Raw genomic sequence first — 24,412 nt, forward strand, 5'->3', positions numbered from 1 at the left:
GACCCCCAGAGAAAATAGGCCAGGTGCCCACCCCCAGTCCCATCAGAGATGTCCTGGTACAGAATGGTGGTTCCTGGGGACCCAAACAGGTGGGAGGGATGGGTTAGAAGCTGGGGAGCAGGTCTCACAAAGAGATGAATCTACTGGGGAGACAGCTCCAGATGCCCACTGCAGTTGCTAGTACCACAGAGCTGTGATGGGCCAGGGGGCAGGAGGCTGGAATCCAGGTCAGAGGGGCTGCAATAATCCAGGTGAGATGCAGGCCTAAGAAATGGAGCAAGTCCAGGACCTTGCAAGGCCAGGTGCTGAAGTCACAGACATGGATGGACCACCAACAGAGGAGGCAGGGAGGGGGAGCCCTGAGGGAGTGGTGGGGAAAGGACAGGGCAGAGGACGGGTCTGAGCAATGGCCAGAGGTTGGGTTCCTGGGCACAGTTCAGTTCAGTTCAGTCGCTCAGTCTGTCCGACTCTTTGCAATCCCATGAATCGCAGCACGCCAGGCCTCCCTGTCCATCACCATCTCCCAGAGTTCACTCAGACTCACGTCCATCGAATCCATGATGCCATCCAGCCATCTCATCCTCTGTCGTCCCCTTCTCCTCCTGCCCCCAATCCCTCCCAGCATCAGAGTCTTTTCCAGTGAGTCCACTCTTTGCATGAGGTGGCCAAAGTATTGGAGTTTCAGCTTTAGCATCATTCCTTCCAAAGAAATCCCAGGGCTGATCTCCTTCAGAATGGACTGGTTGGATCTCCTTGCAGTCCAAGGGACTCTCAAGAGTCTTCTCCAACACCAGAGTTCAAAAGCATCAGTTCTTCGGCGCTCAGCCTTCTTCACAGTCCAACTCTCACATCCATACATGACCACAGGAAAACCATAGCCTTGACTAGATGGACCTTAGTCGGCAAAGTAATGTCTCTGCTTTTTAATATGCTATCTAGGTTGGTCATAACTTTTCTTCCAAGGAGTAAGCGTCTTTTCATTTCATGGCTGCAGTCACCATCTGCAGTGATTTTGGAGCCCAGAAAAATAAAGTCTGACACTGTTTCCACTGTTTCCCCATCTATTTCCCATGAAGTGATGGGACTGGATGCCATGGTCTTCGTTTTCTGAATGTTGAGCTTTAAGCCAACTTTTTCACTCTCCTCTTTCACTTTCATCAAGAGGCTTTTGAGTTCCTCTTCACTTTCTGCCATAAGGGTGGTGTCATCTGCATATCTGAGGTTATTGATATTTCACCTGGCAATCTTGATTCCAGCTTGTGCTTCATCCAGCCCAGTGTTTCTCATGATGTACTCTGCATAGAAGTTAAATAAGCAGGGTGACAATATACAGCCTCGACGTACTCCTTTTCCTATTTGGAACCAGTCTGTTGTTCCATGTCCAGTTCTGTTGCTTCCTGACCTGCATACAGGTTTCTCAAGAGGCAGGTCTGGTGGTCTGGTATTCCCATCTCTTTCAGAATTTTCCAGTTTATTGTGATCCACAGAGTCAAAGGCTTTGGCATAGTCAATAATATGCAATGAAATATTATTCAGTCATGAGAAAGAAAGAGATCCTGCATTTTCAACATGAGGATGAGCCTGGAGGGCATTGTGCTAAGTTAGTCAAGCTAGTCGCAGAAAATCAAACACTGCGTCTTCTCACTAATATATGGAAGCTAAAAGGTCAAACTCAAATGCAGAGAGAACAGTGGTTTCCAAAGGTGGGTCAAAGGAGAAAAATGCAGAGATGTTGGTGAAAAGTTGCAAAGTCTCAGTTATAAGGTAAGTTCTGGGGATCTAACGTATGGCGTGGTGACTCTAGTTATAACATCGTGCTGTATACTTCAGCTTTGCTAACAGGGTAAATCTTAAGTGTTCTCACCACAAAAAGAAACAACAATGGTACCTATGAGGTGGTTGATATGTTAATTAGGTTGATCATGGTACTTATTTCAATGTATATATCGAAACAACAAGTTGGACCTAGAGGGGAAGGATGGGGGGTGTGGGAGAGAAGCTCAAGAAGGAGGGATATATGTATACATATAGCTAATTCACTCAGTGATACAGCAGAAACACAACATTGTAAAGCAATTATACTCCAATTTAAAAAAAAGAAAACTTTTAAAAATACATAAATATTTTCTAAGACAAAAAAACCCCCAAGTTGTATACCTTAAATATATATAATGCCTATGTGTCAATTATTATAAGTGCCAATATTTTGGCCATCTGATGCAAAGAGCTGACTCGTTGGAGAAGACCCTGATGCTGGGAAAGATTGAAGGTAACAGGAGAAGGGGATGGCAGAGGATGAGATGGTTAGATAGCATCACCAAATCAATGAACGTGAATTTGAGCAAACTCCGGGAGACAGTGAAGGACAAGGGAGCCTGGCGTGCTGCAGTCCATGGGGTCACAAAGAGTCAGACACAGCTTAGCGATTGAACAACAACAACAGCAAATATGTCAATTATATGTCAATGAAGATGCTAAACAAATTAATTGATTACATAGATATGGAGGGTACGTCCTGCCCTTTGAATCTGGACGGGCTAGGCAGAAATGTGGCACAAGGGACACTCTGGCAGCGACTTTCTGCCTCTTGGAGTCCATGCCATGTTGTGAAGAAGCTCAAGCAGCTCTGGGAGAAGCCCACGTGGATGGCGAGGGGCCAGTTTGTCAGCCATATGACTGAGCCACCTTGAGAGTAGGTCTCCTAACTCCTATCCAGGCCCCCTGGCTAAACAGTCCCAGAATAAGCACAGGCATTCCCTTCAAACCCTGCCCAAATAGCAAATTTGGGATCAAATAAACTATCGTTGCTTCTTAAGACTGTTTTGGGTTGGTTCATTACACAACCATAACCCGCAGAATACCAATAGAGTATATCCATAAACATAGTTTAAAAATTCAAAAATGAAGAAGTATGTGATTTAGAAACAATGGTAAATATCCACATAAAATCCAAAAGAAAGTGAGATGGTTGCCTCAGAGAGCAGTGAGGGAGACAGGAAACTGGTTTTCGTTTATTGCTACAAACCTTACAGATCTATCTGATACTTTAAATCACATTAATGTATAACGTGGATAAAAATTAAAGCTAAAACTAAAAAAAAAAAAAAATTCCTTTTTTTTGTTTCTTTTTCCTTAGCAGGAATGAATATGCAATGGGTTTAAAAGGTTTCTTGTACACTCAGCAAGGGGTGTATTAAGCAGTCCATTATCCCAGTAGCCAAGATAAAATTCTCGCTGACAGGAGAGCTGGTATTGCCACTTGGCTAAAATGCTGCCTAAGGTCTTTCTTTTAAAGATTCAGGTAACCGTCTGGGTGGTGACGAGGCCCGGCTGCCTCACTGGAGCCCCTAGGTGCCTTGTTCATTCTGTGTCTGCGCCCAGGCCAGGGCGGTCCCTCAGGTGAGGCTGCCGGCCCAGGGGTGGCGGCTCCACAGAAGAGCTGTGCCTCGGGGGGCCCTGGCTGCAGGAGCTGGTGGCTCAGAGTCATGGACTTCAGGGTTAAATGGAGCGGGGGGCGGGTGGGCGTGGAAGCAGATTGAATGGAAGGAGGAAGGTGCCTTCTACAACAAAGAAGGTTCTGGACATGGAGGAGGGTGCTCTCATCACTTGCCCATGACTGAGTTAGTGTGGCAGGATCATCTCTTTGAACCTTGTCTTTTTAGGGGTTTCTATGATTTGAGGGTCTTTGTTGTTTAATATGTAGAAACCCATCTTGGTTGGGGGGGAATACATTTAAATACTTTAAAGAAGTTATTGTACTTGACCGGATTCCTGAGTTGCATCGCTTCTTTAACATTCTTAAACTGTACTTCCTCACTTCTGGAGAGCCGTCAGCCAAACACTGAAAAAGCAACAGACACCGAAGTGCGAAATGAAACATGAAACAAAAACTCTCCTTTAGCATAAATTTACCCTAATAGATTTTCAAACTAACCAAGCTTCTATTGGAATAAAATTGTCCTCATTCTTACGGTGCAAAATCAGAGTGAAATTGGTTTCGGTTCTGAGTTACAAGAGGCTCTTGACTTTCTTAGGCTTTTATTTCCACACATTATATATATCCATGTCCAAACCACCTTGCAGCACCAGAGCTGTCTTTCGTATGGAATAGCCCCCATGCTTACCCAGCGCCCTCTTACCTCCCAGGCGGACACCCAGGAAGCTCAGCAACATCCCACGTGGCCCCCCAGGAAAAGAGGACAAAATTAAACTTGTGTTCACTTCCTGTATCCCAGCTGCGGTGGGAACAGTCATACCACTTCTACGGGGTTGGTGGGAGGCCGAAAGGTGAGGTGAGGAGGAGGGTTCAGGGAGCACTTGCCCTAGAAAGGGAGCCTCCATTTCTCCAAATATCTGGAGTGTGGGGACTAGGGGTGGGGTATCAATGATCAAAGCCTTCCTGTTCCCAGCTGTTGCCCTGCTCTCATCTGAGTGACAGGACTGTCACTACGTCTCAGGGGACATCCTGAGATTGGGTGGGCAGGATGCAAGCAGAAGATATCCCCCCGGGGATCCCCAGGTGCCCTGTGGGCTCCGCATTGCCCCCTGCTGGTAGTGCCTGCAGTGGGCCGCATGCGGGGGGCTGAGACACAGCCCAGGGAGCCCAGGGTGGTAAATGGGGATAACGGTAGAAGGTGCTGGGCTCCAGATGAGACCCCACAGGACTAGGCCTTCTTCCCAGAGAACAGAGAGACTGAGACAACTGTCCCCCACAGAGCAGGCTCCAAGGAGCTGGCCATCCCCTGGCCCCAGGCATCTATAACCCCGGAGTGCAGGACCGGAGGTGTTATCTCTTACTGCAGAACATAAGCCATGCTGCCTGCTGCCTGGTCATCCCTGGGCCCCAGGGGAGGGAGCATGACAGCCTCTCATCTCACTTAGGTGACTCGGGCCCAGAAGTGGGGAGCCAGGTGCCCTGGTGGGAACTTGGACAAACATTTTTATTTGCTGCAATGACATGTAGTTTGTGTCTGGTCTCAGGCCCTGCCCAGGCCCAGGACAAAATTCACAAGAAATCAAGCAGGAGCATAGCTGATGATCACATAATGTCATTCTAAGAAGAACATTCAAAGAGACTGTGCACTCCATACCTGTCATTGTGACTAAAATTAAAAACAGTGCTGGTGGTGTGGATGCAGAGAAATGGTATCCCTCATGTGCTGCTGATGGAATCCAAAGTTATGTGGCCACTCTGCTAACAGTTGGGCAGTTCCTCTGTTTTCTTTTTTTTTTTTTTCTGGGGGGCGGGGGGTTGTTGGTGGTAGAAATTTCTTAATAGACAAAAACAAAACAAAACAAAAACCAAACTACACGTGCACAACCATATGACCTAGCAATTCCACTCTTGGGCATACATCCCAAAGAAATGGAAGGAAATGAAATGGTCACAGAAAAACCTGTCCTTGAAGACTGGTGGCAGCTTGAGTTAAAACAGGCAAAACTGGATCAGCCTTGAGGACCTTGCACACGAGAATGGTTAAACATGCCCTAAAATCCACTCACCCCCAGACACTGCCCAGTGGCACAAAGGAGCCAGCTGGGATCCTTGCTCTGGTGGAGAGAGAATAGGAGAAAACATACAAGCATACTGTATTATTTCTTGCAACCGCATGTGAATCTACACTTAGATCAAACAACCAAATTAAAAAAAAAAAAAAAAGGGACTGGGAACTCAAGACTAATAGGGGAATAACAAACCTTTAACCTACTGGTCAAAAGAATCAATCAATTAATTAGGGGCCTGCCCAGGAATTAGTCTCTCCTGATCTTTAGCCAAGAATTTTCTGAGCACAGGATTATGTGGGGGACAGGGCAGCTGTGGGGTAGGGGGCAGAAGCAGGAAGGAGCCCCCAGCAGGCAGGTCCTCTGGAAGCTGGAGGGTAACCTGGGTCAGTGTGGTGAGCAGGTGGGACAGCAGGTCAAGGAGGAGGAACCTGGAAGCTCTGCCTGAGGGGAGGGCACCTGGGCAGGGGGCTGGGTAGGAAGATGCTGGTGGCCACTGCAGTGTGGCTCCGGGGTGAGGGGGCCAGAGTTGGGAGGGGGCTACCCAGGTCCGCTGGGGTGGGTGAGGGAGGGAAGAAGGGTTTTTTTCCTTTGAAAACAATTTCTTAATTGTGATTTTAAAAAAGCACAACATAGAAGTTGCCATCTTAACAATTCTTAAGACACAGTTCAGTGGTGCTAAGTCTATTCACATGGTTGGTCCCAGACCTCCAGAACTTGGTCATTTTGCAAAACTGGAAGTCTGTATCCATTAAACAACTCCTCAGTTTCCCTTTCCTCCCAGCTACTGGCAGCTGCCATCCAACTTTTCATTTCTAATCATTTGACTGCTTGAGATGCCTTTGTTGTTCAGTTGCTCAGTCCTGTCTGACTCTTTGTAACCTCATGGACTGTAGCACACCAGGCTTCCCTGTCATTCACTTTCCCCTGGAGCTTGCTCAAACTAATGTCCACTAAGTCGGTGATGCCATCCAGCCATCTCATCCTCTGTTGCCCCCTTCTCCTCCCACCTTCAATCTTTCCCAGCATCAGGGTCTAGAAAAGACCCTGAGTCAGCTCTTCAGACTAGGTGGCCAAAGTGTTGGAGTTTCAGCTTCAGCATCCGTCCTTCCAATGAATATTCAGGGTTTATTTCCTTTAGGATTGACTGGTTTGACCTCCTTGTAGTCCAAGGGACTCTCAAGAGTCTTCTCCAACACCACAGTTCAAAAGTATCAATTCTTCAGTGCCCAGCCTTCTTTATGGTCTAACTCTCACATCTGTATGTGACTATGGGAAAAACCATAGCTTTGACTATATGGACCTTTGTCAGCAAAGTAATGTCTCTACTTTTTAATATACTGTTTAGGTTTCTCTTGGCTTTTCTTTCAAAGAGCTTACTTGGGATGCCCAATGAAGTAAAACCACATAGTATTTGTCTTTTTGTGGCTGATGTACTTCGTTGAAACTTCCCTGATGACTCAGCAGTGAAGAATCCACCTGCCAATGCAGGAGACGTGGGATTGATCCCTGAATCAGAAAGATCCCCTGGAATTTACTATGGACAGAGGACCCTGGCAGGAAACACTCCATGGGATGGCAAAAGAGTCAGACACAACTTAACAACTAAACAAAAACCACGGCAACTGCATCACTGAGCATCATGTCCTCAAGGTTCATCCATATAATAGGAGCTATCGAACTTTCCTTCCTTTTGAAGGCAGCATAATATTCCACTGGGGCTTCCCTGGTGGCAGATGATAAATAATTCACCTGCAATGCAGGAGGCCTGGGTTCAATCCCTGGGACAAGAAGGTCCCTGGACAAGGGCATGACAACCCACTGCAGTATTCTTGCCTGGAGAATCCCCATGGACAGAGGAGCCTGGCAGGCTACAGACCATAAGGTGGAAAAGAGTCAGACGCAACGGAGCAGCTAAGCACAGCATTCCACTGTAGAGTTATATCATGCTTTGTTCATCCATTTGTCGGCTGTGGATGTTGACTTGCTTGCACCTCTTGGCTACTGTGAATAACACTGCTAAAATGTGAGCGTGCAAATACCTCTTCCAGATCTTGCTTTTAATTGCTGAGGATACACACCCAGAAGTCAGATTGTTGGATTGGAGAAATGCTTTTGAACCCAACTTGGGGTTACCGAAACCTTTTAGCACCTTATCAGAAGCTGTTCCTATGAGTGTGTGTGGCCTGTGGAGAGAACAGACTCACCTCTGCCTTCCATTTACCTGTCCAATGAAGCAGAGGTCAACTTCAGTTAATGGGGCACTGGGCCCAAGCCTGTCGACCCGTTTCAGGCACCTTACACACACACACACACACAAACAGCACTGAAGACCCAGCACTTCAGTAACTGAAGACACAGACAAGGCCCCCAATCTGCTGTCACCTCCAGCCCTGTCCTCCACAGCAGAAGCTGGGCCCAGGCTCCCGGGGGCCCCCACTAGCCCCACACCTCCTGCCCAGGTCAAGTCTGGTGAGGAGCTGAGCAGGGGGCAGGGCAGACAGGCCTCCCCATGGATCTCTGCCTCAGGGCACCAGGGAACTAACCCAGACCCCTGGGCCAGGCTATGTCCCTCAGCGCTGGGAACCAAACCAGGCCGAGTCTCAGGAAACACTGAACACATGAAGGAAGGAGAGACGGTTCTCCCACAGGACTTGGTGAGCAGAGGGCTGGGAGGAGCCTCAGTCAGGACCTTGAAAATGTTCCTCAGGCCTAAGACATCTGCACCCTAATCCCCACCCAACCCTGAGGAGACAGCTGGGGACCATCCTGTGAGGGAGGGACCTGAATCCTCAGGACCCCTACTGGCTCAGCCACAACCACGACCTCCCCCTGACAACAGGGCTCAAAGTCATAGGGCAGGTGAGGGGCAGGGTGTGGCCACCCAGGAAACTGGGAGGGACACAGAGACTTTAAAAGCAGGGATTTCAGCCTGGACAGCTAGTACTGACCTGGTACCTGGTGTCCCAGCCTTGCCCAAGACCCAGGGAAAGCCTTGCCCTCCCCAGGTCCCATCCTGACCCTCTGCCATCACACAGCCATGCAGGGGGCCTGCGTGCTGCTGCTCCTGGGCCTGCAGCTACAACTCTCCTTTGGCATCATCCCAGGTAATCAGGCAGCTCTCGGCACCCCCTACTCACAGGGGTTGGCCCCAGGCTGACCTGACCAACACTCTCCCCTTGGGCAGTCGAGGAGGAAGACCCCGCCTTCTGGAACCGCCAGGCAGCCCAGGCCCTCGATGTGGCTAAGAAGCTGCAGCCCATCCAGACAGCCGCCAAGAATGTCATCCTCTTCTTGGGGGATGGTGAGTGCGCTAGGCTGGTCCACCCCCTGTCCCCTGACAGGCCTGGAACACTGTGATGCCGGCTGACCCAGGCTGGCCCCTGGAACTCGGACCTGAGACACTGTGTACCTTCAGGGATGGGAGTGCCTACGGTGACAGCCACTCGGATTCTAAAGGGACAGATGAATGGCAAGCTGGGACCTGAGACACCCCTGGCCATGGACCAGTTCCCATATGTGGCTCTGTCCAAGGTAAGGTCAACTGTCCAAGGTAAGGTCTACACTAGAGGGGTGGGTAGGGCCTAAGGAGCAGGGTAGGAGGGAAAGCCCCAGGAGGGTCTGGGGCTGAGATAGGGGCCGGGGCTGTAAGGATGGGTCCAGGGGCTGGGGCAGGAGCTGGGTGTCTACCCCAGCAGAGCTGAAGCCATCTATGCTCCCAGACATACAACGTGGACAGACAGGTGCCAGACAGCGCAGGCACGGCCACCGCCTACCTGTGTGGGGTCAAGGGCAACTATAAGACCATTGGTGTAAGTGCAGCCGCCCGCTACAACCAGTGCAACACGACAAGTGGGAACGAGGTCACATCTGTGATGAACCGGGCCAAGAAAGCAGGTGGGCTTGAGAGTCAGTATCCCGGGCAGGGACGGGTTCAGAGACCTCGGTGGCCCACCGTGACCTCTGCCACCCTCAGGCAAGTCAGTGGGAGTGGTGACCACCTCCAGGGTGCAGCACGCCTCCCCAGCCGGGGCCTACGCGCACACGGTGAACCGAAACTGGTACTCAGACGCCGACCTGCCTGCCGATGCCCAGACGTATGGCTGCCAGGACATCGCCACTCAGCTGGTCTACAACATGGACATTGACGTGCGACATGATGAGATCGGGGCGGGGCTGGGCAGAGGGGGTGGGACACTCTCAACACAGTCCCAGGCAACCCACAGCCTTGGAGTCTTGAAGGATCTCCACGGGTTTGTGGGGGTGAGGAGGGGCACCCTGTAGGAGTTACAGGTGGGGACAGGCCTTTCCCACAGACCTGGTTGGGGAGGTAGGGGCTGTGTGAGAGGAGTAAAGGGCCAGCCAGGCCCCTAACCCACCTGCCCTAATCTCTGGCTCCAGGTGATTCTGGGTGGAGGCCGAAAATACATGTTTCCTGAGGGCACCCCAGACCCTGAATACCCAAATGATGTTAATCAGACCGGAGTCCGGAAGGACAAGCGGAATCTGGTGCAGGAGTGGCAGGCCAAGCACCAGGTGATGAGGGCTCATGGGTGCAGGGTACAGCGGGGCCAGGCCTGGGGTGTTGGGCTATGGGCTGAGGCCTGGTTCTGCCCTCCCAGGGAGCCCAGTATGTGTGGAACCGCACAGCGCTCCTTCAGGCAGCCAGTGACTCCACTGTAACACACCTCATGGGTAACGACTCCACCCACAACCACTGTCCTCCGTGGGATGGGTGCCATGGGCCACCCCCATCCTCAGCTTGAGTGAGGGTCACCACTGCTCCCCTTTCCCACAGGCCTCTTTGAGCCGGCAGACATGAAGTATAATGTTCAGCAAGACCACACCAAAGACCCGACCCTGGAGGAGATGACGGAGGCAGCCTTACAAGTGCTGAGCAGGAACCCCCAGGGCTTCTACCTCTTTGTGGAGGGTGAGTGGCAGCCCCTTGCGGAACAGAGGCATGATGAGGGCCATCAGGGTGGGTTTGGTATCTTATATGTGACCTTCTTGCAGGAGGCCGCATTGACCACGGTCACCATGAAGGCAAAGCTTATATGGCCCTGACTGATACAGTCATGTTTGACAATGCCATCGCCAAGGCTAACGAGCTCACTAGTGAACTGGACACGCTGATCCTTGCCACTGCAGACCATTCCCATGTCTTCTCTTTTGGTGGCTACACACTGCGTGGGACCTCCATTTTCGGTAAGCCCTGGTAGAGTGGCAGGTCCTTGTCCCTAAGTTGCGAGGCACAAAATGCTCTGAGCCAGTTCCCTCCTCTGTCAAGTAGGGTAGTAACAGCAACTGCCCTGCATCACTCTGGTGAGGATTAAGTCACTGAACAGACAAGACCTGCCTGGGCTCTGCACACAGGAGGCACTGCAAAGGCAGGGGTCAGTGTGATCATGGGGTCCCCTCTTCCCTGAAGGTCTGGCCCCCAGCAAGGCCTCAGACAGCAAGTCCTACACCTCCATCCTCTACGGCAATGGCCCTGGCTATGCACTTGGCGGGGGCTCGAGGCCTGATGTTAATGACAGCACAAGCGGTAAGTGTAGTGGGTGGGGCGCTGGGAGGTGGGGACCCTGGCCACCTAGGGAACCCTAGGGAGGGGAAGGCTGCCTCCCTTGTCACATTAACTCCCCACCTTCTGGCCAGAGGACCCCTCGTACCGGCAGCAGGCCGCTGTGCCCTTGTCTAGTGAGTCCCACGGGGGCGAAGACGTGGCAGTGTTTGCACGCGGCCCTCAGGCGCACCTGGTGCACGGCGTGCAGGAGGAGACCTTCGTGGCGCACCTCATGGCCTTTGCGGGCTGCGTGGAGCCCTACACCGACTGCAATCTGCCGGACCCCGCTGGCGTCTCCGACGCCGCACACCTGGCAGCCAGCCAGCCTTTACTGGCTCTGTTGGCCGGGGCGATGCTGCTGCTGCTGGCTCCCACCTTGTACTAACCCCTACCAGTTCCAGGTCTCGGGACTTCCCGCTCTCCTGCCCAAAATCTCCCAGCGCAGGCCCTACCAGAGCTACCACCTTGGAGTCCCCACCCCAAAGTCCTATCCTAGTGGCCACTCCCGAAGACCTGACCCGGCCCCACCACCAGAGCTTCACCTCCCAGCAGTGAAGGATTCACCTCCCAGCAGTGAAGGATTCACCTTCTAGCATTGAAGGAGCCTCAGCTCACAGCCCTTCATGGCCCAGCCCAGCCTGGAGGCTGAGGCCCTGATTTCCCTGTGACCCCCGTAGACCTACTGTCCGACCCCAACTTCAGTGGCTTGGGATTTTGTGTTCTGCCACCTCGAACCCCAGTAAGAGGACTCGGACCATCCAGACTCCCCCCACTGCCCACAGCCCCACCTGAGGACCAGGCTGGCATGGTCCCAGGGGTTCCAGGCACGGCTGGAACCCACACCTTGCCTTCTGGTGACCCTGGGACTCTGGGGTTTCCGGGAGGCATGGCAACTGAGGAGGCGTGGTGCCCGAGGAGGTGTGGCTCCTGGGGAGCTATGGCTTCCAGTCCCCCATGAACCCACCTTGTGGGCACCTCGCCCGCCATGGAGACGTCTGGGGTCAGGAGCCCCGGGGGACCCTGGACAGAGCTCTCAGCAGCCCCTCCTAGGAACCCAGGGTACCATTACAGAGAGGAGACAGCGACACAGAGGAGAGGACACTTGTCCCAGGTCCTTCAGCTGCTATGAAGGTGGCCCCGGTGCCCCTTCCATGCTGGGAGATCCCAGGAACAGCGTGGGAACTGGGGGTAGGGACACAGGCCCCGCCCTCCTGGGAGGGAGGAAGCAGCCCTCAAATAAACTGTTCTAAGTGTGATACGGGAGTGACACGTGTGGGAAGAAAAGCCCTTAGGTGGGGGCACAGAGTATGTGTCCGTGTGTGGGGGGAGAGGAGGGAGTGGGTGATTCACATCAGTAAGTCAGAGAGAGGCTGAGGAGGCTGACACTGAGCAAAGACCAAAGGTGGTGAGGGCGGGACCAACGCAGAAGGACATCGGTGCAGGGGCCCGAGGGAGTCAGCAGGGCCAGGTGAGGCCAGCGGCTGGACCAAGTTGGGGCTTTCCCCTCCCCCGAAGCCAGGCTTTCACCTTCCCTGAAAACAGAGAGACAGTCCCCAGCCGCAATACTTACCCTTCCTACCTCCCTGCCTGATGCCCAGGCAGTTACCTCCCTGGTCCCATGAGTTCCACTAGATGTGGCCCTCAAGAAAAAGGGCTTCCCTGTTGGTTCAGCTGGTAAAGAATCCTCCTGCAATGTAGGAGACCTGGATTTGATCCCTGGGTTTGGAGGATCCCCTGGAGAAGGGAATGGCTACCCACTACAGTATACTTGCCTGGATAATCCCCATGGACAGAGGAGCCTGGCAGGCTACAGACCATAAGGTGGAAAAGAGTCAGACATGACTGGGCAACCAAGCACAATATTACATTGTAGAGTTATATCATGCTTTGTTCATCCATTTGTCTGCATGGATGGTTGAGTCGCTTGCGCCTCTTGGCTACTGTGAGTAATGCTACTAAACTGCGAGTGTGCAAATACCTCTTCCAGATCATGATTTCAATTCTTGGGGAAACACACCAGAAGTGGGATTGTTGGATGGGAGAATGCTTTTGAACCCAACCTGGGGTTACCGAAACCTTTTAGCTCCTTATCAGAAGCTGTTCCTATGAGTGTGTGTGGCCTGTGGAGAGAACAGACTCACCTCTGCCTTCCATTTACCTATCCAACGAAGCAGAGGTCAACTTCAGTTAATGGGGCACTGGGCCCACGCCTGTCGACCTGTTTCAGGCACCTTACACACACACACACACACACACACACACACAGCACTGCAGACCCAGCACTTCAGTAACTGAAGACACAGACAAGGCCCCCAATCTGCTGTCACCTCCAGCCCTGTCCTCCACAGCAGAAGCTGGGCCCAGGCTCCCAGGGGCCCCCATTAGCCCAGTGCCCACACCTCCTGCCCAGGTCAAGTCTGGTGAGGAGCTGAGCAGGGGGCAGGGCAGACAGGCCTCCCCATGGATCTCTGCCTCAGGGCACCAGGGAACTAACCCAGACCCCTGGGCCAGGCTATGTCCCTCAGCACTGGGAACCAAACCAGGCCGAGTCTCAGAAAACACTGAACACATGAAGGAAGGAGAGACGGTTCTCCCACAGGACTTGGTGAGCAGAGGGCTGGGAGGAGCCTCAGTCAGGACCTTGAAAATGTTCCTCAGGCCTAAGACATCTGCACCCTAATCCCCACCCAACCCTGAGGAGACAGCTGGGGACCATCCTGTGAGGGAGGGACCTGAATCCTCAGAACCCCTACTGGCTCAGCCACACCCACCACATCCCCCTGGCAACAGGGTTCAAAGTCATAGGGCAGGTGAGGGGCAGGGTGTGGCCACCCAGGAAACCGGGAAGGACACGGAGACTTTAATAGCAGGGACAAAGTCTACCTACATTTAAGCCTGGGCAGCCAGTGCTGCAGCCGGTCCCTGGTGCCCCAGCGTTGCCTGAGACCCGGCCTCCCCAGGTTCCATCCTGACCCTCCGCCATCCCACAGCCATGCAGGGGGCCTGTGTGCTGCTGCTGCTGGGCCTGTGGCTACAGCTCTCCCTCGGCCTCATCCCAGGTAATCAGGCAGCTCCTGGTGCCCCGTACTCACAGGGGTTGGCCCCAGGCTAACCTGACCAACACTCTCCCCTTGGGCAGTCGAGGAGAAAGACCCTGCCTTCTGGAACCGCCAGGCAGCCCAGGCCCTCGATGTGGCTAAGAAACTGCAGCCCATCCAGAGAGCCGCCAAGAATGTCATCCTCTTCTTGGGGGACGGTGAGTGCGCTAGGCCAGTCCACTCCCTGTCCCCCGACAACCCTGGAGCCCAGGGCTGCCGGCTGACCCAGGCTGGCCCCAGGGACTCAGGCCTGACACAGTGTGTACCTTCAGGGATGGGGGTTTCCACGGTGACAGCCACTCGGATCCTAAAGGGGCAGATGGCTGGCAAGCCAGGACCTGAGACACCCCTGGCCATGGACCAGTTCCCATACCTGGCTCTGTCCAAGGTAAGGGCCGAGTGGCCTCAGAGTGGTCTACTCCAGAGGGGTTGATGCGGGCCTAGGGAGAGTGTAGGAGAGAAAGCCCCAAGAGCGTTGGGGGCTGAGATAGGGGCCAGGGGCTGGATGATGGGCCCAGGGCCTGGGTCAGGATCTGGGTGTCTACCCCAGCAGAGCTAAAGGCGTCTCTGCCCCCAGACATACAACGTGGACAGACAAGTGCCAGACAGTGCAGGCACGGCCACCGCCTACCTGTGTGGGGTCAAGGGCAACTACAGAACCATTGGTGTAAGTGCAGCCGCCCGCTACAACCAGTGCAACACGACATATGGGAATGAGGTCACATCTGTGATGAACCGGGCCAAGAAAGCAGGTAGGCTTGGGAGTCAGCTTCCTGGGCAGGGACAGGTTCAGAGACCTCAGTGGCCCACTGTGACCTCTGCCACCCTCAGGCAAGTCAGTGGGAGTGGTGACCACCACCAGGGTGCAGCACGCCTCCCCAGCCGGGGCCTACGCGCACACGGTGAACCGAAACTGGTACTCAGATGCCGACCTGTCTTCCGATGCCCAGAGGAATGGCTGCCAGGACATCGCCAAACAGCTGGTCTACAACATGGACATTGACGTGCGACATGAGGGGCACAGGCTGGGGCTGGGCAGAGGTGGTGGGGGACACTCTCAAAATACTCGCAGGCAAACTCCAGCTCTGTGGTCTTTCGGGGTCTCCATGGGTGTGTGTGTGCATGTGTGCTGGGGCGGCACCAGGTAGGGGGTGGGGACGGGCCTTTCCCACAGACCTGGTTGGGGAGGTAGGGGCTGTGTGAGAGGAGTAAAGGGCCAGTCAGGCTCCTAACCCACCTGCCCTAATCTATGGCTCCAGGTAATCCTGGGTGGAGGCCGAAAATACATGTTTTCTGAGGGGACACCAGACCCTGAGTACCCAGATAATGTCTCTCAGAACGGAGTCCGGAAGGACAAGCGGAATCTGGTGCAGGAGTGGCAGGCCAAGCACCAGGTGATGGGGGCTCATGGGTGCGGGGGGTACAGCGGGGCCAGGCCTGGGGTGTTGGGCTATGGGCTGAGGCCTGGTTCTGCCCTCCCAGGGAGCCCAGTATGTGTGGAACCGCACAGCGCTCCTTCAGGCCGCTAGTGACTCCAATGTAACACACCTCATGGGTAACGACTCCACCCACAACCACTGTCCTCCGTGGGATGGGTGCCATGGGCCACCCCCATCCTCAGCTTGAGTGAGGGTCACCACTGCTCCCCTTTCCCACAGGCCTCTTTGAGCCGGCAGACATGAAGTATAATGTTCAGCAAGACCACACCAAAGACCCGACTCTGGAGGAGATGACGGAGGCAGCCTTACAAGTGCTGAGCAGGAACCCCCAGGGCTTCTACCTCTTTGTGGAGGGTGAGTGGCAGCCCCTTGCGGAACAGAGGCATGATGAGGGCCATCAGGGTGGGTTTGGTATCTTATATGTGACCTTCTTGCAGGAGGCCGCATTGACCACGGTCACCATGATAGCAAAGCTTATATGGCCCTGACCGAGGCGGTCATGTTTGACAATGCCATCGCCAAGGCTAACGAGCTCACTAGCGAACTGGACACACTGATCCTTGTCACTGCAGACCATTCCCATGTCTTCTCTTTTGGTGGCTACACACTGCGTGGGACCTCCATTTTCGGTAAGCCCAGGTAGAGTGGCAGGTCCTTGTCCCTAAGTTACGAGGCACAAAGTGCTCTGAGCCAGTTCCCTTCTCTGTCAAGTGGGGTAGTAACAGCAACTGCCCTGCATCCCTCTGGTAAGTATTAAGTCACTGAACAGACAAGACCTGCCTGGGCTCTGCACACAGGAGGCACTGCAAAGGCTGGAGTCAGTGTGATCACGGGGTCCCCTCTTCCCTGAAGGTCTGGCCCCCAGCAAGGCCTTAGACAGCAAGTCCTACACCTCCATCCTCTACGGCAATGGCCCTGGCTATGCACTTGGCGGAGGCTCGAGGCCTGATGTTAATGACAGCACAAGCGGTAAGTGTACTGGGTGGGGCGCTGGGAGGTGGGGACCCTGGCCACCTAGGGAACTCTAGGGAGGGGAAGGCTGCCTCCCTTGTCACATTAACTCCCCACCTTCTGGCCAGAGGACCCCTCGTACCGGCAGCAGACGGCTGTGCCCCTGTCTAGCGAGACCCACGGGGGCGAAGACGTGGCGGTGTTCGCACGCGGCCCTCAGGCGCATCTGATGCACGGCGTGCAGGAGGAGACCTTCGTGGCGCACCTCATGGCCTTTGCGGGCTGCCTGGAGCCCTACACCAACTGCAGTCTGCTGGCCTCTGCCGGCGTCTCCGACGCCGCGCACCTGGCAGCCAGCCCACCTTCACTGGCTCTGTTGGCCGGGGCGATGCTGCTGCTGCTGGCTCCCACCTTGTACTAACCCCTACCAGTTCCAGGTCTCGGGACTTCCCGCTCTCCTGCCCAAAATCTCCCAGTGCAGGCCCTACCAGAGCTACCACCTTGGAGTCCCCACCCCAAAGTCCTATCCTAGCGGCCACTCCTGGAGACCCGACCCTGTTCCCCTACCAGAGCTTCACCTCCCAGCAGTGAAGGATTCACCTTCCAGCATTGAAGGAGCCTCAGCTCACAGCCCTTCATGGCCCAGACTATCTCGGAGACTGAGGCCCTGATTTCCCTGTGACACCCGTAGACCTACTGTCCGACCCCAACTTCAGTGGCTTGGGATTTTGTGTTCTGCCACCTCGAACCCCAGTAAAGGGGCTCGGACCATCCAGACTCCCCCCACTGCCCACAGCCCCACCAGGCTGGCACTGTACCCAGGGGTTCCAGGCCCGGCTGGAACCCGCACCATGCCTTTAGGCGACCCTGGGACTCTGGGGTTTGGGGAGGTGCGGCTTTCCGGGAGGCGTCGTTTCCAATGGGCGTGGTTTCTTGGAGGCGTGGCTCTGTCCTGGAACCCACCCTGTGGTCAGCCGGGGCCCAAGGAGAAGTCTCAGGCCAGGAGCTCCGGGGTACCCTGGACAGAGTCCTCAGCGGCCCCTCCTAGGAACCCAGTGGTACCATTACAGAGAGGAGACAGCGACACAGAGGAGACTTGTCCCAGGTCCCTCAGCTGCTGTGAGGGCGGCCATGGTGCCCCTTCCAGACTGGGGCATCCCAGTAGCAGCAGGGGAACTGGGGACACAGGCCCCGCCCTCCTGGGAGGGAGGAAGAAGCCCTCAAATAAACTGTTCTAAGTATGATACAGGAGTGATACATGTGTGAAGAGAAGCCCTTAGCTCGTCGGGGCACAGAGTGTGTGTCTGGGTGAGGGGGGTGGTGATTCACATCAGGAGGTCAGCGAGGGGCTGATGAAGGGCTGACATTGAGCAAAGACCAAAGGCAACACAGAAGGACAGTGATGCAGGACTGGGTGTGGTCAGCAGGGGGACCTATTTGGGGGAGCCGGGCGGGTCACAGAGTCAAAGCTGAGGGAATGGGAGGATGGGGGAGCAGCTGGAATTTCATCCAGAGTGTGGGAGCGGGGTGGAAGGCTGTGAGCAGGGACAGAATAGGACTGGAAGACTCTAGAAAATATCCTGCTGACCTCTGATAAGAGAAGACTATTCTGCTTCTTTTTCTGTTGTGGGGGTGTAGGAGGGAGCTGGGAAACCAGAGAGGAAGTACAGACTCCTAACATTTCTGACCTCTATCTGAAAATATTCAGGAGCACCCACTCCGATATAAAAACACTGAGTACGTGAAAGTGAAAGTGTTAGTCACTCACATGTGTCTTCCTCGTTTGCGACCCCATGGGCTGTAGCCTGCCAGGCTCCTCTGTCCATGGGATTCTCCAATCAAGAAAACTGGAATGGGTTGCCATTTCCTGCTCCTGGGAATCTTCCCTACCCATGGTTTGAACCCGGGTGTCTTGCATTGCAGGCGGATTCTTTACTGTCTGAGTCATGTAACCTACCCCACAGACACATTCCAAAGAATTTTATAGGATTGAAGACAGCCATATTTTCCAATACATTTTACAAAACTACAAATTTCTTTGTACTTTTACAAAGCTGCAGGGAAAGCATTTTGCTCTCACTAGAAATGTTAATATGACTGAACGTGCTTCCGTATTTACTCACATTTTGATTTCGCACTGTAAAATATCAACCTGAAGGCCAGGCTCTCAGGACAGTTTGCTTCAACTCTGGTTTTCAGTGACTGTCACAAACTATGGAGCTGAATGGAAGGAGGGCTTTACTAAATTATTGGACTGGTTTTTACACTCCACCCACCAACTGTGCAAAGGCATTTTGTTACAATGCAGCTTGTGCGGGTCAACCTTCTCTGTTGTCAGTTAGCTGGTCCAAAAAACCAAAGGTAAAGAGCTACCTGTTTATGTTTCATAAATGGGTTCAAATCCCAAGGGAACTCTTCATTTTCAAACTACATATTTTGCAAACAGATTATTCTGGAATTCATGGTGATGGTCACACAACATTGAATATTAAAAAAAAAAACTGCAGAATAGTATACTTGAAAAAGGTGAGTTTTATGCTACATAAATGAAACCTAACTTACAAAAACAGTTCTGTTTCCAAGCTTTTAAAAAGTGTGTAGGTCCAAGTGTTGGCACAAAATCATGTCCATGGACATATTTTCAAGAATCAGTTCTAAAATCTTTACCATGAAGGGGCAGATGCAGAGAAAGTATACTTATTTTTTTCAAGCTCTTTTTTTTTTTTTAGTGCTTAAGACTGATAGTTGCTGATGAAAGAAATTTTTACATATCAGGTGTGAGGAACTCATTCTGTCTTACATGAGCTCACTTGATTTTTGGCCTATCAAACATACTTCGTACATCTAATTTAATTCTTAAAAAAAGGGAACATTGAGTAGGCATAAAGAATGTCCAAGTTAAAAAAAAATTTAAAATTCCTCCCTTTCTGGGACACCAATCCTGGTCCAATCTTCGGACTCCCTCCTCAGCTGCCAAGGCCATTACTGACTCTCTTTATGTGCTGATCTGATTTTTTTTTTTAAACCTTGAAGGATTGTATCCATGACTTATTTTATTTTTTTGTTCTGACAATATGTAAAACCATGCTGAAATCCATGCCTCTCCAGAGCAGTTTCTCCCAGTTTCCTCCAGATATCAGGCTGTCTTCCAGGTGATAGTCTTCAGTTTGGCTCAAATAAAACTCTTTACAATTCCTATTAGCATTATGGATTGTTTGTAGATTATTTTCGTCAACATGTGTGTCACCTAGAGAAATATCAGCATGTTGACTTTTAAGAAGGAAGGGGAGTCAGGAAGAAAGAGGGCAGAAGGACTCACGCCAGCCCCCTTCAATACCTTGACATAAAGACGGCTCATTCTGGGGGGTTAATCTGGAACGTTCTCAAGGTCACACTCAATCCCATTACCAAGACTATCATGAAGCTTCTCCCTTACTCGGACAATCTTGGATTTAGAAAGTGAACATTGTGGATGGCTCCTATTACATTTTATGTGCTCTCGAGGCTTCTAGTTCTTTCCTGCAATGGTTTGACCAGAGGTGGCCTTAGCAGGTTCTGCTGCCTCTGCAGCTTTTATCATCCTGAATCATTTTTGTTTTTTTTTTTTCTTTAAATCCTTCCCAACTCTTTTCTCCGCCATCCTATGTGTGGTTGAATTTGTAACTCATCACATCTTCTCACAAGACTTTCAGTCTCAAGAGATTCCTGGTCAAGACACAAAAGCAGAGTCATCCCATTCTCAATGGATTCAAATGAAAACTGGCAGTAAAATCAGGTACACCTCTAAGAGAAGACATTGGAGGAGAACCCAGCTGGGTCTACAAGAAGCCTCACACAGGAAGCGCACACATTTATATTGTGTTAAGGACTGACTCATTTGAGAAGACCCTGATGCTGGGAAAGATTGAGAGCAAGAGGAGAGGGGATGACAGAGAATGAGATGGTTGGATGGCGTCACTGACTCAATGGACATGGGTTTGGGTGGATTCTGGGAGTTAGTGATGGACAGGGAGGCCTGGTGTGCTGCATTTCATGGGGTCACAAAGAGTCGGACACGACTGAGCAACTGAACTGAACTGAAGGTCACCTACACCTACACATCAACCAACCAAATCACAATAGTGAGACCATCACTGCTGTCTGAACAGCTCATGGGAGAAATAGAACGCTTGGCTCCTGATGTTTGCTCTTTCCTCACTAGCATTCTATGTGGCTCAGGAATAAATAAGTGAAAGCTTTGTTGGAAAAAAAAATCCTTCCCACTAGCTGTTCCATCAATGGATGCACTTGCACTGTTTTCCCCACATGACATTGTTTTTTATTAAACAAAGTATGAACTGTTGGAAACACATCTTCCCTGCCACATCTTTCCTTTAGTGGATCACACACACACACAAAGTGGTTTGTGTATTTCATTATAGGAACAGAATCCAGCAGATACCTTAAGCTGAGATGTGTAGAAACATCTGTACTTTCAGCCAACTGACTGTATAGCAAACCTCCCACACTGGGTAATTTGCTCTAACACTTCTTCTTCAATCTACAGCAATGTTTTCTCTACATCTTCCAAAGGTATTTGCTGACAAAGAAATGCCTTTCGGTTTTTCGACAGATCATTTTCTGTTCATTGTTTCTGCCATTTTTACTGCAGCAGAAAGAATAAATGTTTGCCTGGTGGTAGGTGTTTTTTGTCTTGTGCTATTACGCAAGAAACTTTAAAAGAGCCTTCCAAATATTTATCATTGCTTAGGGAAATATCAAAAAGTACTAGGTAGAACAGCACATCACTTTAAACATCACGGGGAAAAAACTGTTGGGGGGGGGTGTCGTCATGCCCTGAAAGCTAAGGTTTTAAATGCCTTGCAAACCAGAGAGGTTCATGCTGTTATTGAGACTATCTCAAGGTGCTCCCAGAGCAAACCAATGATGATGGAGTTGGGGTGCTTCAAACAGTTTGGTTTTGTTTAATGTTTTATGTTTGAGGCTGACTTCCCGTCAGCTCTGTACCATGGGTGATGAGCATGTGCCAGGAGGGAGGAAGTAGCAACCACTTAACCTGGTATGGATTACAGGTATTATTTGCAGGCTCTTTACAAGAAATTTTTGTAAGCCCACTTGATTGCTTGGGAGGAATCATTTGTTTAAAACTACAATAGATCATATAATCTATAGATCTACTTAGCTAGACACACTCAACTTACTCAGTCTCAATCCACCAGAAGTGAGCAAATGAGGAAGGAACACTGCGTCAGCCCCCTGCCTGCAGTGCCCACATTCTCTTCCCAGGATACCTGACAGCCATGCTGGAGGGTGGTTGCCTGGGCAAATCCATGGCAGATAGAGAAGAGATAGAGAACTTTTTTTTTTTTTTTTTGACTGCACAGCATGTGGGATCTTAGTTCCCCAACCAGGAATCAAACCTGTGCCCCGTGTAGTGGAAATGCAGAGTCCTAACCACTGGCCTGCCAGGGAAGTCCCCAAGTAGAAAATTTTATTTGAGCCAAGTGGAGATTATAGCCAAGTAGGAAGTCTTTCTGAAAACTCCAAGGACTGCTCCCATACATTTTTTAAATAAAGGATCATACATTAAGAGGAGACAGCCATATTTTACACAAAGTTCACCTAAAAATACGGAGTCCAGACAAGCACATATATAGTGAGCAACAGGTCCCAGAACCCCTTATGGGACTGGGAAAGAAATGTAATGTACTAAGGAGTTACGCTGCCTGTGTCAGAAAAAATAAAAAACAACACTGATCTTCATGATAGAGCAGGCACTCACAGCTTCAAGAAGGTCGGCTTCATGTATAATGCAGGGGCAGGCTGCACGCTAGGGAGGGCCCACTATGGGCAGGGAGTGCGTTATGCTTAGATTGCCTTGTCCTGCCCCAGACATAAATTTTACTCCATCAGGATGAAGGTTCCAGGATGGAGTGAAAGTGAAAGTTGCTCAGTCATGTCTGACTCTCTGCAACCCCATGGACTATACAGTCCATGGAATTCTCCAGGCCAGAATACTGGAGTGGGTAGCTTTTCCCTCCTCCAGGGGCTCTTCCAAACCCAGGGATCGAACCCAGGTCTCCTGCATTGCAGGCAGACTCTTTACCAGCTGAACCACCAGGGAAACCAGGGCTGATGGCCCAGGTTTGTGGCAAGGCTGAAATGAGATAAAGCCTGGGAGAGCTGGACACACATTAGGCACTCTGGAAGGACTGATGTCCCTCAACCAGTTGAGATCTGAGTGGGAGACCAGTCATCTTTGGGCCTCAGACAAAACTCTCTCTTTGAAAAAAAAAAAAATTATTTGGCTGTTTTGGGTTGGCTCTTACAGTATGGGCTCAATAGTTGCAGGATGTGGGCTTAGTTGCTTCTTAGCAGCAAATGGGATCTTAGTTCCCCAACTACAGATCAAACCTACATCGCTTGCACTGCAAAGTGATTCTTAACCACTGGACCACAAGAGAAGTCCTCCAGACAGGGCTCTTAGGACCAACAATTCCCGATGACTAGAGGTGCATCACTCCCTACAGAGTTCAGACTGGGCTCTAGGGGGCGCGCAGGTTCAGTCCCAGCCAAACCTGTAGCACAGCCCATCCCTGATTTCTGGAGTCCCTCCTTCCCCCCACCCCACCCCGACCCCTGGTCCCTGAACCAAGCCCAGCGGGGCTCTCATGATCACACAGGATGCTTCCTGATGGGTAGGCATAGGTGCTGCCTGGAAACCTCGGGAGACCTCAGACGAGATGACCTTCATCCTGACCTTGCAGCCGATGCTCCCATCTGAGGCTGTGACCTCTCCTGCTTCCAGACACAGGTCTCCCCACCTGCTCAGCATCTGCATGACCAGGATGCCTCCCCTATCCCTGTCTCCGGTAGGCGTGGGGTTGGGGGTCCAGAGACCTGCAGGAAGCTGAGTCATATTCTTAGTCGCACCCTCTGATCTAAAGTGACCCAGGGCCTGCTTCCTCCAGGTGAACAGAGCTTCAGGATCGCTCCTGCATACATGCCAGGTCACAGCCCAGAATCCCTCGCCACCAGGGATGCCCAACCTGTGCCAACGTGCCTGGCATGGTGCCCGGGAGCCAGTTGTATGTCTCTGGAGCCACCCCTCAGGGATGAAACAGCTGCCCCACCATCCAGATATGCAGATGTTGAGGCCACCATCCACCTCAGCAGGGAGCATCCAGCTCTTTGAGGGTTCTAGCCCTTTCCCCCTTTTATGTCCCCAGTAAGAAGTGCTTTTACTAGTCATAAACACACAATGGAACTCTATTTGTAAGAATTAAAGACATGTCACTCATTTATTGGTGAGATAATTAGAAAAGCTCACCAGATGCCCCAGTTCCTGGTCATCAGCAGCAGGGCACCCCCTCCGCCCCCACCCCACCCAGGGCTCCTTGAGCGACAGGAAAGTCATCACCTTCACACCTCTGTCAGTGGTGACCGCCGTGGTCTGGTCCCATGGGAATCTAGGAGGGTTTTTTTATTATTATTTACACAAAGTAGACCAGGAGAGATGGGGCTTTGCAGTGCTACAGGACTGCAGCTTGGGGATCTGAGCTGCCTGCTGCCCGGTGAATTGGCCTGAACGGCAGCCAGAGGCTCTCAGGTCCGGGCCCAGCTGAGGGTCGGGGGGGGCAGGCGCCATGTCCTTTTCCTCTGATCTGGTGAGCTCATGCAGGGCTGCTCAGAGGGCTGGACCCAAGGGATGGGCGGTGTGTCCCCACAGCCCCTGCAGTGGGCGCCCCCCCATCCTGTGCAGGAGGCAGGGAGTGTGGGGAGGAGGGAGGCATCCACGGGCCTGGCTGGGCCAGGCCCTCATTGAGGACAGTGGGCCACAGGGCAGAGAGGGACTG

General features: G+C 52.1%; 2 protein-coding genes and 1 pseudogene across 2 annotated transcripts; all 3 read left to right on the forward strand.

Annotated features, from left to right (window-relative positions):
* Positions 1 to 8,444: 8,444 nt before the first annotated feature.
* LOC101117831 (intestinal-type alkaline phosphatase) lies at positions 8,445 to 12,324 on the forward strand. The gene is made up of 11 exons (XM_027963986.2): positions 8,445 to 8,609; positions 8,690 to 8,806; positions 8,921 to 9,036; positions 9,225 to 9,399; positions 9,479 to 9,651; positions 9,904 to 10,038; positions 10,125 to 10,197; positions 10,301 to 10,435; positions 10,519 to 10,710; positions 10,934 to 11,050; positions 11,161 to 12,324. Exons 1-11 carry the CDS (start codon positions 8,543 to 8,545, stop codon positions 11,451 to 11,453), a joined length of 1,593 nt encoding a protein of 530 aa, XP_027819787.2. The 5' UTR covers positions 8,445 to 8,542; the 3' UTR covers positions 11,454 to 12,324.
* Positions 12,325 to 13,955: 1,631 nt separating this feature from the next.
* LOC101109677 (intestinal-type alkaline phosphatase) lies at positions 13,956 to 17,800 on the forward strand. Its single transcript, XM_012148819.4, has 11 exons — positions 13,956 to 14,127; positions 14,208 to 14,324; positions 14,439 to 14,554; positions 14,744 to 14,918; positions 14,998 to 15,170; positions 15,426 to 15,560; positions 15,649 to 15,721; positions 15,825 to 15,959; positions 16,043 to 16,234; positions 16,458 to 16,574; positions 16,685 to 17,800. Exons 1-11 carry the CDS (start codon positions 14,061 to 14,063, stop codon positions 16,975 to 16,977), a joined length of 1,593 nt encoding a protein of 530 aa, XP_012004209.3. The 5' UTR covers positions 13,956 to 14,060; the 3' UTR covers positions 16,978 to 17,800.
* Positions 17,801 to 20,234: 2,434 nt separating this feature from the next.
* On the forward strand, positions 20,235 to 20,428 carry LOC105610110 (ribosomal protein eL39-like 2; annotated as a pseudogene).
* Positions 20,429 to 24,412: the final 3,984 nt, after the last annotated feature.

The sequence above is a fragment of the Ovis aries genome, chromosome 2 (genome assembly GCF_016772045.2).
Source record: "Ovis aries strain OAR_USU_Benz2616 breed Rambouillet chromosome 2, ARS-UI_Ramb_v3.0, whole genome shotgun sequence".
Lineage (NCBI taxonomy): Eukaryota > Metazoa > Chordata > Mammalia > Artiodactyla > Bovidae > Ovis > Ovis aries.